Source organism: Balaenoptera musculus, chromosome 9 (genome assembly GCF_009873245.2).
Source record: "Balaenoptera musculus isolate JJ_BM4_2016_0621 chromosome 9, mBalMus1.pri.v3, whole genome shotgun sequence".
Lineage (NCBI taxonomy): Eukaryota > Metazoa > Chordata > Mammalia > Artiodactyla > Balaenopteridae > Balaenoptera > Balaenoptera musculus.
Window position 1 is genome coordinate 52973861 of NC_045793.1, and position 15072 is coordinate 52988932.

Below are 15072 nucleotides of genomic sequence, written 5' to 3' on the forward strand. Positions count from 1 at the left end.
TGTTTGCCAAATAAAACATAATTCTCAACTTTTAGGTCATGCATTTTTTTCCATCTTTTTTTTTTAAGAGCATTTATTTATTTATTTACTTGTTTATTTATTTGGCCACACCGTTTGACATACGGGATCTTCATTCCCCAACCAGGGATTGAACCTATGCCCCCTGCAGTGGAAGCATGAAGTCTTAACCACTGGACCACCAGGGAAGTCCCAGTTGTGCATTTTTTTTTCAGTCAACTATAGTGTTAGAATTGAGGTGAATTATAGGACACCTAGCTGGTGTCAGAGAATTGCTTGGTGGGTGGGAAAAAAACATACATCAGAATTGGAGTCAGAATCATACATAGTAATGGTATAGGTTGGCCTAAAACCCAATTCCTGTGACCCCAAGTCCAGAGCTAATTCAGATATATGCATTTACAACACTTATTATCTACTATGGAATTTTTGTTTTCTAATTCAATATAGGTGATATTCTTCAACTTATTTGAATAGTACTTATAAATTATTTAATTATAACAGTAAATATATTCATACTACAGAAAATTTAGAAACTTAAGTAAGAGAAAAAATTACTATTAAAATCACTATCCTAATATAACCTAATCATTTCCCTTTAATTGTATCACAATGCAGAGACTTCTTGAATACATTTAGAAAAAATACATTTATCAATACATTTAGTACAAGAGAGTCAGTAGGAAAATCACCTTTATCCCTGGTTCAGATTCCTGTGTTCTGATTTCTTATGCTACCTGGCTCTCTCCACTTCTGAGTTCTAGATTTTTGCATCTTCTTTTTGACACATTAGATCTGGTTATTGCAATCTCTAATTTCAGATTCTTAGTTTTTACCTAAAAACTGAATTTCTTAAATCCCTAACCTGCAATGGCAAAAGTACCTGGGTTCACGGGAAAGAATGCCATAATCTACTAAAGATCTGCCATGGAGCAGTAGGGTGGCATTATAGTTTTTGCTAATCTTGTCCTGGACCTTGATCTTTAAGTTGCTTCTAATTTGGGTAAGTTTAATCATTAACTTAACAGTTCAGAATCCAGACTTCTGTTCCATCTTCTAAGTCCAGTCCACCTAACTTAACACTGTTATCTCCTCCTCCCTTCCAGAGTGAACTAAACAAACAATATTTTCATGACCTAAGATATACTCACTTAAAAGAATACTTTAAAGCCATTTTTAAAAATTAGTTTGTGAAGACTTTATAATAATGAAAAAGTAGTTATGATATAATTTTAACCAGAAAAAGATAATTATATATACAGTATTATAATAACAGATTTTTTTCAAATATAATATTTTATTTCTTCCAGGAATCTGATGGGTTCAGAATATTTCCAAAAACATTATTTAACCAACTCAGATAATGGAATTGCTGATTTGTTGCTGGAAGGGATCTTGCCTACATTCCCAAGTAGAGAGCCCAGAACAAAGATCTGACCAAATCTTTGCCTAAAGGCCTTACACCAGGGAACCTTGACACCATGTTTCTGTTTCAACATGCCACTTAAGAAAAATAGCAACAGAAATGCCACTGATGAGAGCAGTAACAAGGTATCAACTTGTCAGCAGAAAGCAAGGCAGCCAGCAGAGCTAAGATATATATATAATAACAGATTATTTTAAAAGGCTGTGCATGGAGAAAAACTGCACGGAAAACACTAAAATGTGAATAATTACTTTTTAAGTGATTGAAATTTGTTATTTTATTTCCTTTTATTTCAACTTTTCTAGGTTTTCCAATGTGTGTATACATGTGGTAGTAAAAAATAAACAATATGAAAAAATATAACTTTTAAGAAGCAATAAAATAACATGAAGTATAACTTAATACCTTACATTTCTTAATTTTTAAAAAGCAATATATAAATAATCAAAATTTCCTTTGTGAATTCAGTCAGAATCCTAACATTGTCATACCCAGAATTTGATTTTCAACTTCCAGGCTGCCATGGTCTTCAACGGTCTCAAGTTTCTTAATTCCTAAAGGTCAGTTGCTTTCTGTCTCAGCACCAGTTGGTCTCTTCACCCTTTGCTGTGTAGGCTTATGGTAATATAGGCCACAGCTCATTCGTGTACCACAAACCCTTCACAGGTAAACTACTATACATATAAAATTTACTTTTGCTACAAGTAAAAATATAAGGATATATACTGTTACAATAATTTGTATTAGACTTACACTTTATGTGAGAGATTAGCACAGAGAAGATACAACTTGCTGTAAATTAGTAATAAGAGATGTGATGGAGCATCTGGTCAGTTCCAAAAAAAAAAAATTAGTGATTTGCTAGAACATGTAAGAACCGAAAGCCTCTGAGTATGAAGGAGAATGTAGACAAAAAAATCAATAGTGTCAAACAGTAACAGCAAAGAATACAATAACCGTGAAATGCATTTTCTATTTCCCAAAACTTTTTTAAGAAAAAAAAAAATCCATCTTCTAAATTCCTTAAATAAAATGCCAAAATTTCTACTCTTCAAAAGTGCATAACAAACAAAAAGTTTTGGAACACTGAGGTGGGTAACACTTCCTTCTAATCTCTCTGCATGTAATGCCTCTTGTCCCTTTCTCTCAAACTCTGATAAAAATGAAGGAAAGCAAAAACTATACAGCATACCTACTGTGTTTTGTTTGCCCTCAAATTGAGAGATATTTCCCTCAAATTGGTGTGAGAATTAATAAACTCACTTTAATCTCTTACTCAAACCAGAACTGGTAATTTTGAATTCCATATTACAGTTACTTATTTGTTCTACATAAATGGTCCCTGGCAATGACTTTCGCATGGAAAATGAGCTTCAATTACAAACTGTTTCTGTTAAAGGGATATCTCCTACAATAGTACATTTTCATAAAAAATTAAACATACACAGAAATTAATATTTATTTCTTTACATGTATACTGAATCTTTCTGCCAGCCATTCAAGGAAATTATCTTCACACTTGAAAATAACAAACTTCTGATTTACCAAAGTGGACAAATAATGGACGACTTGATACCTAAAGTAAGAGCATTTTATTTCCTGTACAGAAGCTATCCTTCCAAGGGTCACTTCAAGAAAACAATCAGGAGAAATACATTTTAACTCTCTCAAGAATGTAATGGCAGACTTCCCTGGTGGCACAGTGGTTAAGAATCCACCTGCTAGTGCAGGGGACATGGGTTCGATCCCTAGTCCGGGAAGATCCCACATGCCGCGGAGCACCTAAGCCCGTGCACCGCAACTACTGAGCCTGCACTCTATAGCCAATGAGCCACAACTACTGAGCCTGCACACCACAACTACTGAAGCCCGTGTGCCTAGAGCCCGTGCTCCGCAACAAGAGAAGCCACCACAATGAGAAGCCCGCGCACCGCAACGAAGAGTAGCCCCCGCTCACCACAACTAGAGAAAGCCTGCGCACAGCAACAAAGACCCAACACAACCAAAAATTAAATAAATTAATAAATGTAATGGCAATAAACAGACTTATGCAAAAATTGTAGAGTTCCACTTCATTTTGGACTCCTCTGCTAAGACAGAGTTTTAGGTAGATTCGCTGACCCCAAGATTGATTCACTTTTGTGGGAGACACCACTTTAGGATTAACAGCACTTAGCAAGAGATTCTCCTCTCATTTTCTTCACAGATATGCCTTGTCTCAAGCATACTGAAGGCTTTCTAAAACAAAGACTCATACCTCTTAGTGTTTTCAGCATCAATCCTGGTGTCCCATATATAATTTCAGTGATGATAAATGTGATCCTTGCCAAAACCTAGTCACTCATGCCTCATTTTCCTTCTTTTTCTGTAAAAGAGGAATAATATTTGCACTTTATGGGGTTGTTGTGAAGATTAAACGAGACAATGTAGACAAAATACCTAGCATCCATCCACCCTAACTTCTGCACTGAGGTAAGTGATGCTACATAGCTTTTTTTTTTTTTTCTGTTACTTTTATGTATGTATATTCTATATAACTGTCATATTTTCTTTGGAATTATTCTTTCTTTTTCACTGTTTGCATTTCAGTGTGTAGTGTTCCAAACCTGCTTTTATGCATCTATACATCTTTTTCCATAAAAATATGAATGTACACTTACGTTCTATTATAATTGACTATAAGCATAATATCTCTTTTTATAAAGATGGGTTTTTTTTGTTTTTTTAAGAAGTATAGTTGATCTACAATGTGTTAATTTCTGCTGTATAGCAAAGTGATGCAGCTAATATATATATATTATATATATATATATATACATTCTTTTTTATATTCTTTTCCATTATGGTTTATCTCAGGATACTGAGTATAGTTCCCAGTACTATATAGTAGGACCTTGCTGTTTATCCATTCTATATGTAATAGTCTGCATCTGCTAAACTCAAACTCCCAGTCCATCCCTCCCCCACTCCTTTTCCTTGGCAACCGCAAGTCTGTTCTCTATGTCTGTGAGTCTGTTTCTGTTTCATAGATAGGTTCATTTGTGTCATATTTTAAATTCCACATATAAGTGATATCATATGGTATTTCTTTTTCTGACTTACTTCACTTAGTATGATAATCTCTAATTCCATCCACGTCACTGCAAATGGTATTATTTCATTCTTTTTAATGGCTGAGTAGTATTCCATTGCATATATGTACCACATCTTCTTTATCCATTCATCTGTCGATGGACATTTAGGTTGTTTCCATGTCTTGGCTATTGTGAATAGTGTTGCTATGAACATAGGGGAGCTCCATAGCTTTTAATTATGAAACAAAATAGGAAACAAATGAAACATTTCCAGACTTCAGAAATTTTTAACACAAAAGGAGGGGAGAATTGAAAGCAGTAGATTAAACTAACAACCAAAGTATGTTTTAAAATCAACTGTTATATCAGGGTCTAATGTAATTAATTACATTAAAGTCATCTATGACTACCCTGGCTCAGATTTTTACTCTGAATATGCTATCATCGTGTTAGAACAAACCACATCCCTTCCCAACCTGCAAAAATACAATGACATAATTTTGTCAAGCACATTAACTAGTAAAGAATCAAATTTAAAATAACCTCTAAGCATGACTTTAAACACTACCACACAGGAAAAAAAGTCATTTAATGGGGCATAAAGTTTATTATTTGCTTTAAAGAAAAGGCTGAAAATTCTTACAGAAGCCAAAAGAAATTCTCTGGGTTTTCCTACTAAAGCAAATTGCCATCACATATTTATATGATACGGCTGATGCTTATGCAAGGTTGAAAAGGATATATGGAAATAAAATTTTGTGAATCATAAATAGAATTGCAGGAGATGATGCAAGCCATGACTCAGGCAAGTACAATAATCATGACCAAAATTATGCTTGCATTATTCATATACAGTTTGTCATAGCAATTGTAATTTGCAGTTACCAGTTAGTTGCCATAAATGGAGCTGATATCAGATAAAAATAAATCATGATATTCAAGGAAAAGCAAGTAAGTGTTAAAATATTGATATGTATAATATTTTGGGGCAGTTACAGAAACATGATGGCAATAACAAGTCTGTACCTTAGTAGAAGTTGTTCAAGAAATATTTTATGTTTCCAATTTAATTCTTTCAGCAGCTATTAATCTTCCTCTAAATGAACTTGTAATGTTAAAAAAAAAAAAAGGTGCAGGGAGAAGAAAAAAGGGGAAAGAGGAGATAGGAGAGAAAGGAGGAGGGAGAGGGTATACAAGACAGGTTTGCAATATAAACATTACTTACCTTTTAAGGAAATGAAGGATAGTAAAGACCTTCAAAGTCCAAGCCCTTCAGGCTATATGTATATAATGACTCTTCTCCCTTGTCAAGTACAGTTGAAAGAACACATGTAAAAGCAGTATACAGGGATAATACAAAAAGTTTGTCGATAATTTAATTCTTGAGCTAAGTAATTTTGTGGTCTTGTTTCTCTGGTATTTCTCTTCTTTCTGTAAAATAAGAGTCCTTCTAAATGTTTGTTCTTATCTTCTCCCTTGATGAATTTTTTTTACCATCCTAGCTGAAATTCAAAAGAATGACATTAAATTCTTTGAGAAGAACGTCTCTACTTAAACTAAAATTTTCCCAAGACCTTTAACTCTGAATAGCTTTATTTTATGAAAAAGAATACTATGTTTCATAGACTGCTTGTCAAATATTCTCTCCTTTAAAAAAAAAGAAAAAGACTTTAAATTGGAAAACCCTTCCCCTGGTTATTCCAGTAGACAGTTTGATTTACTTGACCATACTATTGGATTCTTGCCTCATGATTTTATTCTCTGGTATGAAGAAACAAATTGACAGTTGATGACGTCTAATGTAGAGAGAAACTGAGGATTCCTTGAAGGGGAAGAAGAGAAAGCATTTTTGGTTAAAATGGATTTCAACAAATTAGGCTCTACTTTCCTTTAAAAATGACTATATTCTTTTTTGCAACTAAAAACAGAAAAATATTTTCATCTGGGAGCAATTTTTAAACTATGAAGTATATCTAAAGGTAATCATCTTATCGTTAAAATGAATAAGCATACTTCTTAAAGAGTAGATTTACCAATTCCTACAAAATAACCTTCAGTAAAAGTTTCAAATCACTCTTTAAATTTATCATTCAACTAATATTTTTTGAATGTCTGTCATTGTGCTAGGTACAGTCCCAAACCTTATAGAGTTTATATTTAAAGAAATACATACATTAATCAAATAATCACACTAAAGAAAAATTATAGTTTTGATGAGTTTTCACTGTACAAAAAAGTCTGAAAATTTCTATTTCCATGACTAATTTAAATCTTCTTAAAATTATCATTTCAAACAGCTAGTAACAAACATATTTGCTGCATAACCCAAAACTTCTGACTCAGAGGCTGTGGAGTAAGAAGGTCAAGTTCCAGGTAAGAGAAATTGTGGCAAAGACATTTTGAACAATGAAATAAATATACAACCTAAATTACTTTAGATCTTAATGGAGGAGAAATTTACTGTACCCTCACTCAAAAAAACAAAACAAGTCTGATTGCATTCAGAAGTTACCTTTACTACAACCTTGCTTACAGATGCGTATCCCAGGATGATAGGTCCAGAGCTACACCTTGTGGCCATATACATACTTACAAGAGTTCTAAGCCTTTCAGTGAAATTTAAGTTACTCCTCTGTTAATCAAAAATAAGCGTTTCTCAGGAAATGTCATATTATTACTTGAAAACTGGGGGAAATTTTTTAAGTTTTATTTATTTACTTTTTTCTGTCCTTTTTCAAATTCTTTTCCCGTTTAGGTTGTTATAGAATATTGAGATAGATAACGAACAAGGACCTACTGTATAGCACAGGGAACTCTGCTCAATATACTGGGGGAAATTTTAAACTCAATAAGAAACAAATATAAAAATATTAAGGTAGGTAAAGAAAAATTATACGGTAAAGTATAACTACATGTTAATGATATACCTTAAATGATGATATATGAATAGTCACTGTAAAATTCTTTTAACTTTGCAGTATGTTGGGAAATGTTCATAATAAAATGTTGAAAAAATGAAGAATTTAAAAAAATGTTTCATTACCCTTATATTCCTCACAAGCACATTTTTAGGTATTGTTCCCCGTATGTATGAGCATTATGTGTGTGTCTTCATAATTTATGCTTGTGTAGCAGTCTATTATACTGATGTACAATGAATTATGAAACAATTCACTTGTTGAATATTTATTCAATTTCCAATTGAACATTTATTTATGTGTAACTTTATTTCTGTTAAATCATGTTCCTAAGACAAAATTTTAAGACTAGTATCATTAGGATCAAAGGAGAGAATCATTTTCATGGCTCATGAGACATAGGATCAAACTACTATCTACCAACTTCACACTGCTTTCGTAAATGAAAACCAGCACCAATTTAGCTAATATCATAGGACCTTGCCATTTTAATATTTTGCTGCTTTACTAAGCATGAAATTTGCTTTTATTCAGAGGTCAATTTACACTTCTTTGATTTTTGAAAAAAATTTACATGTTTATTTCTGCATTTATCTACTGGAATCTTAGTAATTTTCTTATAAATTTGAATAATCACTTTATGCGTTATAACTATTAACCCACTGTCTTCTAAACTCATGCAGATTTTTCTGGACAGCTCTCATCCTTTATTTTTACTATGTTGATTTTTATATATTCTCATCTGTCAGTCTCAACCTTCATGATTTCTTCAATCAATTTAGAACTAGGAGATACATTATTTCTCCACAAATATGACAAATATTCTAATTTTTTGGTTTTAATCTATACACATTCAATGCAGAGAGTAAAGGTCCCTTTAAGAAAGGACTAGGAAAATCAATGAATAAAATGTGGCTGGTAAAATTCTCCTAGAACACTTTTTCTAAATGTGGTCCTCCCAGAGTAGCTACATCAGACATAATTATGGGTACTTGTTATAAATATAGATTCCCAAGTCCCATCTCTGATACACTGAGGTAGAATCTCGGTACGGACATTGGGAAACTTGAATTTTTTTAAAAGATTACCAGATGATTCTTATGCAGATTTAGGCTTGAAAGTCACAAACCAGGAGAAAAAGTAGGTGACTCACACACAGTTGGATTAGTAGAAGATAAGAAAGCAACATATGATGACTGACATTCAGGAATCCCTCAAATATTTATTGAATGAACACATATGTATATTTTTTCTTATATAATAGCTTTTTGAGGTATAATTCATGTACCATAAAATTTACCCTTCAAAAAAAGTAAACAATTCGGTGGTTTTAGTATATTCAGAGTTGTGAAACCATCACCACTATCTAATTAGAGATTATTTCTATCACACCAAAAAAGGTCATACACCCATTAGCAGTCATACCCTCTACCCTCTACCACCATTCCCAGGCAATTACTAATCTAATTTCTGTCTTTATAGATTTACCTATTTGGAACATTCCATAATGCCCAGATATGAAATGTTCAGATAAATGTATGCAGTCTTCTATGACTGAGTTTTTTTTATGTTTTCAAGGTTTGTCCATGTTGTAGCATGTATTAATACTTTATTCCTTTTTATTGTTGAATAACATTCCATTGTATGAATATACCACATTATGTTTATCCATTCATCAATAGATGGATATTTGGATTATTTCCACTTTTTGGCTACCATGAATATGCTGCAATAATTGTTCAAGAACACGGTTTCTGTGTAAACACAGGTTTTCATGACTAATGGGTAATTAGCTAGGCGTTAAATTCCCAGGTTGTATGGTAATTCCATGTTTAACATTTTGAGGAACTGCCAAACTGTTTTCCAAAGCAGTTGTACCTCTATACACTTCTACCAGCAGTTCCACTTTCTCCTCATCCTCCCCAACATTTGTCATTATCTGACTTTTTAATCCTAGCCATCCTAGTGGTTATGAAGTTGTATCTCGTAGTTTGATTTGCATTTCCTTAATGACTAATGATGTTGAACATCTTCTCATGTGCTTATTGGCCATTTGTATACCTTCTTAGGAGAAATATCTGTTCAGAGCCTTTGCCCATTTTTATTTGGTTTGTCTTTTTATTATTCAGTTGTAGGAGTTCTCACACTAACTACAAGTCCTTTAGCAGATACATGATTTGAAAATATTTCTCCCATTTTGTGGGTTGTCATTTCACTTTCTTGATAGTGTCTTTTGAAGCACAAAATATTGTAATTTAATGGAAACTCTCCTGGGCTTCCCTGGTGGCGCAGTGGTTGAGAATACGTCTGCCAGTGCAGGGGACATGGGTTCGAACCCTGGTCCGGGAGGATTCCGCATGCTGCACAGCAGCTAATGTGCCACAGCCGCTGAGCCTGCGCTCTAGAGCCCACAGGCTACAACTGCTGAGCCCACATGCCACAACTGCTGAAGCCCGCGCGCCTAGAGCCTGTGCTCCGCGGCGGGGGAGGCCACCGCAGTGAGCAGCCCACGTACCGCAACGAGGAGTGGTCCCCACTCACTGCAACTAGGGAAAGCCCTTGTGCAGCAATGAAGACCCAATGCAGCCATAAATAAATAGATAGATAGATAGATAGATAGATAGATAGATAGATAGATAGATAGATAGATAGATAGATAGAAACTCTCAATCTTATTCCATGGATCTACATATCTATCCTTATGCCAGCACCCACACTGTCTTGATTATCATTGCTTTATAGTAAGTTGGAAATTAGGAGTGTGATTCCTCCTATTTGTTCTCCTTTTTCAGTATTGTTTTAGCTATCCTGGGTCCATTCCATTTCCACATGAATTTTAGGATCAGCTTGTTAGTTTCTGTAAAAACAGAAGCAAAGATTTTGATAGAGACTGTGTTGAATCTCTAGATAATTAAGTATTACCAACTTAACAATATTAAGTCTTCCGATGCATTAATATATCTTTGAGTTTATTTAGGTTTTCTTTACTTTCTTTCACCAATGTTTTGTAGTTTTAGTATACAAGTCTTACACTTCTTTTGTTAAATTTACTCCTAATTATTTTTTCTTTATGATATTGTAAACGAAATTGTTATAAAAATTTCTAGGTTATAGAAATGTAATTTATTTTTATGTAATGACCTTGTATCTGCAACCATGATGAACTGATTACTTCTAAAAGTTTTAAAATGGATTTCTTAAGATTCTCTGTGGACAAGATCAAGTCATGTGAGAATAGAAATAGTATTACACCTCCCTTTCCATCTGGATGCCTTTTATTTCTTTTTCTTGTCTAATTGTCCTAGCTAAAACCAATAGTACAATGTCGAAGAGAAGTGGCAGGAGTGGAGGCCTTGACTTGTTCCTTATCTTAGGAGAAATCATCCAGTCTTTTACCATTAAGTATGATGTTAGCTATGAGGGGTTTTTTTGTTTTTTGTTTTGGCTGCGCTGGGTCTTTGTCACTGCACGCGGGCTTTCTTTAGTTGTGGTGAGCGGGGGCTACTCTTCGTTGCAGTGTGCAGGCTTCTCATTGCGGTGGCTTCTCTTGTTGCGGAGCACAGGCTCTAAGCACGCGCGCTTCAGTAGTTGTGGCTCGCGGGCTCTAGAGGACAGGCTCAGTAGTTGTGGCATAGGGGCTTAGTTGTTCCGCAGCACGTGGGATCTTCCCAGCCCAAGGCTCAAACCTGTGTCCTCTGCGTTGGCAGGCAGATTCTTAACCACTGTACCACCAGGGAAGCCCTAGCTATGAGTTATTAATGATACTATTTATCAGGTTGAGTAAACTCTTCATTATTAGTTTAAGTGTTTTTATCATAAAAGGGGTATTGGATATTGTTAAATGCTTTTTCTGCATCTATTAAGAAAAGATAAGCTTTTTGTTTTTATTCTATTAATATAGTATATTACATTGATTGATTTTCAAATATTAAACCAGCCTTGCATTCTTGAGATAAATCCCTGCTGTTCATGGTGTATAATGTTGCTAGATTTAGTTTGCTAGTATTTTGTTGAGAAATTTTGCATCTATATTCATAAGAGATATTGATCTATAGTTTTTTGTGTGTGTGATGTCTTTGTCTGGTAGAATTCACCATTCAGTCATTTAGCTTGGGCTTTCCTTGGTAAGAATTTTCTGATTTACTAATTGTTTCTCCTTATAGGTCTATTCAGGTTTTCCTCTTCTTGTGCCAGTTTTTCAGGTTTGTGTCTTCCTAGGAATTTGTTCATTTCATCTGGGCTATCTATCTGTTGGTATACAGTTGTTCATAGTGCTTCCTTACAATCTCTTTTACTTCTCTAAGGTCTGTAGTGAAGTCCCTTCTTTAATTACTCATTTTCATAACTGGAGTCTTTTTTTTCTTGGTCCACCTAGCTGAAGTTTTTCTCAATTTTGTTGATGTTTTCAGAGAACTGACTTCTGGTCTCAATTTTCTCTATTGTTTTTCTGTTATTTCATTTATTTGTTTTAATCTTCATTATTTCTTTTCTTTTGCTTGCTTTTGGTTTAGTTTGCTCATCATTTTATCGTTTCTTAACAAGATAGAAACTAAGGCTGTGTTAGGTCAGGTTAGTGATTGACATCTTATTCCTTTATTAATATAAGCATTTACAGCTATAGATTTCCCTCTAAGCTCTGCTTTAGCTGCATCCTGTAAGTTTTCGTATGTTGTGTTTTCATTTTCCTTCACCTCAAAGTATTTTCTAATTTATGCTATTTCTTTCTTTGATCCATCGGTTATTTAGAAGTGTTTTTTTTTTTTAATTTCCATATATTTGTGAATTTTCTAAATTTCCTTGTTATTGATTTCTAATTTCATTCCACTGTGATTAGAAAACATACTTATGATTTAAATCCTTTTAAACTGTTTTGAGACTTGTTTCATGATTTCATATATAGTCCATCCTGTAGAATGTTCCATGTACACCTGAGAACATGCATTCTGCTCTTTTGGGGTACAGTGTTCTAAAGTTGGCCTTTAATTTATAGTGTTGTTCATTTCTTCTATTTGTTTATCTTCTGCCTAGTTGTTCAATCCACTATTAAACCTGAGGTAACAAAATCTCCAATTGTTATTGTGGAATTGTCTATTTCTCTCTTCAATCCTGCCAAGTTTTGCTTTATAAATTTGGGACTCTGCTGTTAGATGTATGTATGCACACATCTTTGTGATGTATTGACTTTTTTTCCATTACAAAATATTTTTTATCTTTAGTAATAATTTTTGCCACAGACTATTTTGTCTGATATTAGTGTAGGCACTAGTTCTTTTGGGTACTGTTTGCATGGTATATCTTTTCCATCTCTCTACTCTTAATCTATTTGTATCTTTGAAACTAAATTGGGTCTTTTAAAAAAAATTCTAATTCTTTAATCAATGTAATATATACTGTATATATTTTATATATATATGGAAATGACATTAATAAACTATATGTGCAGTTTTCTACCTCATGTACAGGAAAGGAAAAGTATAAACGTTGCACAGGATTTCAGAGTCTCTTGGTTTAAAAAGCAAAGGATAAAGCCAGGTTTCCATTCTCTCTCTCTCTCTCACACACACACACATACAAAGTGATCCAGTAGTTCAAAGGACTCCAAACCTTAGGAGGGTCACAGGTAGTAGTGCTGAATATCACTGATAGACAAGGAAATATGTGCTCATTGTTAATATTGAGCCATTTGATATAGTGTGAAACTTAGGGTCTTGCCTAATTTATTTTTTCTTCTAATCAAGGAAACTCTACCTACTAACTGTATAATGTTTTAAAAAGAAAGCATAACACTTTAACTTATTCATTTTTTTAACCAATGATATTTGCATCAGAAACTTTACCCCACTTACTTATAATCCTTCTCTAAGGCTGCCAAATCTTCCCTGGTGTCTGAGAACTCCCACACTTCTTCTGATATACCAATGTAGAAATGCCCTCTTGGCATACATGGGGTCAAACCTGTGGTCTAGTAGGGTTAAGGCCTTCACAATTGCTGTGCTGTTGCTCAGCATGCAGATAGCCTTCTGGACTTCAGCCAGGTTAACTCCTGGCATCACCACGGATAGCTGATTGTTGATGGCCACCTTGAAACCATTTGGAAGCCAATCTATAAACTGAACAGAGTTCCTTGACTTTATGGCTGCAACTGTTGCATTCACACCCTTGGGAAAAACATCCCCTTTGTAGAGCAGGTAGCAGGCCATGTAATTCCCAAGTTGAGGATCACACTTAACCAGCTGGTTGGAGAACTCAAAGCAAGCAGTAGTGATGTCTGAAATGGAGAGCTGCTCCTGGTAGTTTCTGTCAGCAGAGATGATGAGGGCAAGGGTTGTCATGGGGAAATATATTCTCAGATAAGTTACTAATTTGTTCTGGAATTCAATTAGGTACCCATTCAAAGGCCCTTCAAACCAGAAGCAAGCAGTAATAGAAGACCTGTCAGCCTATTAATGCTAACAGAAGAGGCGGCATTATACACCAAGCATATGGCGGCATATGTCACAGATGGCTTCATTGTCTACCATGCAGCTACAGTCTGTGTGCTCTAAGAATAGAGCTGTAAGGCTCTACAACAGTGAAGATCCTGAAGGCTGAATATACAGATAACTCAATTTAGTCTTCCTGCTATATTCTATCATGAGCCACTCTATTAAGAGAGATGTAAATCCTGATTCAATGTTTCTTCCAAAGCTTCAGAAAGTCAGAAACTGTTCTGCCAGCTTTCTGATGCTCTCTAGTCGAAGGCAGACAATCTCTGACCCCATAGTGACCTCAGACATAGCTGTTCCCACTACCCTCCTTTCTGCTAACAAGCTGCTCTGGGTAAAAGAGTGACTGGTACTTCCCTGTATGAATCCCATCTCTAATAGTTGGTTCTAGGTTGGGAAGAGTGCTCTGGGCACATGATTCCCAGCTCTTGTCTCACAAAAGATGCATTCATATGCTCTATTTTAGCATTTTCCTACTGATCCTTTTTACTGCCAAGAATGACACCATCTGGCTGAATTCCATACTCTAAGCAACAGAGTTTCCAGCACGTGTCCTCAATCTAGATGTCAGCTTGGCCAATATGAATGGAAAGGCACTCACTCCCTCATGCTGATCTGAAGGTGTCAACACCACTCTGTGGTTATGGCACTAAAACTGCATCTCTTATAGACAGCACATAATTTGATCCTATTTTAAAATATATTTTTCCAGTTTCTATCTTTTGACTGGAAAATTTAATACATTTGTACTTAATGTAATTACTATAGCAGATTTACAGCTTTCATTTTGCTGTTCGTTTTCTGTATGTCTTGTATCTTTTTTCTCTGTATCTCCACCAGTTTTCTTTATTGTTAGGTATTTCTAGTGTACCATTCCTTTGTTGTTTCCTCTACCATACTTCTTATTTTCTTAATGAACCATACTTCTGATTTTCTTAATGGTTGCACCAGTTATTAGAATTAAAATTTTAACTTAAATCAATCTAGTTTGCATTAATACCAACTTAATTTCAATAGCAAACAAAAACTTTGCCCCAATATACCTCCATTTTCTCCCCTCTCCTTTGTCAGAAAAATTACATCTTTCCACATTATAAGGTCATTAACACAGTCTTATAATTAATGCTTTATGCAGTTTTCTTTTAAATCAG

General features: G+C 34.4%; 1 protein-coding gene across 1 annotated transcript; it reads right to left on the reverse strand.

Annotated features, from left to right (window-relative positions):
- Positions 1 to 4959: 4959 nt before the first annotated feature.
- LOC118900539 (tubulin alpha chain-like) lies at positions 4960 to 14970 on the reverse strand. Its single transcript, XM_036862942.1, is given in 5 exon segments — positions 4960 to 4994; positions 9315 to 9379; positions 13283 to 13345; positions 13347 to 13876; positions 14965 to 14970. Coding segments are annotated over 5 exon segments (699 nt in total).
- Positions 14971 to 15072: the final 102 nt, after the last annotated feature.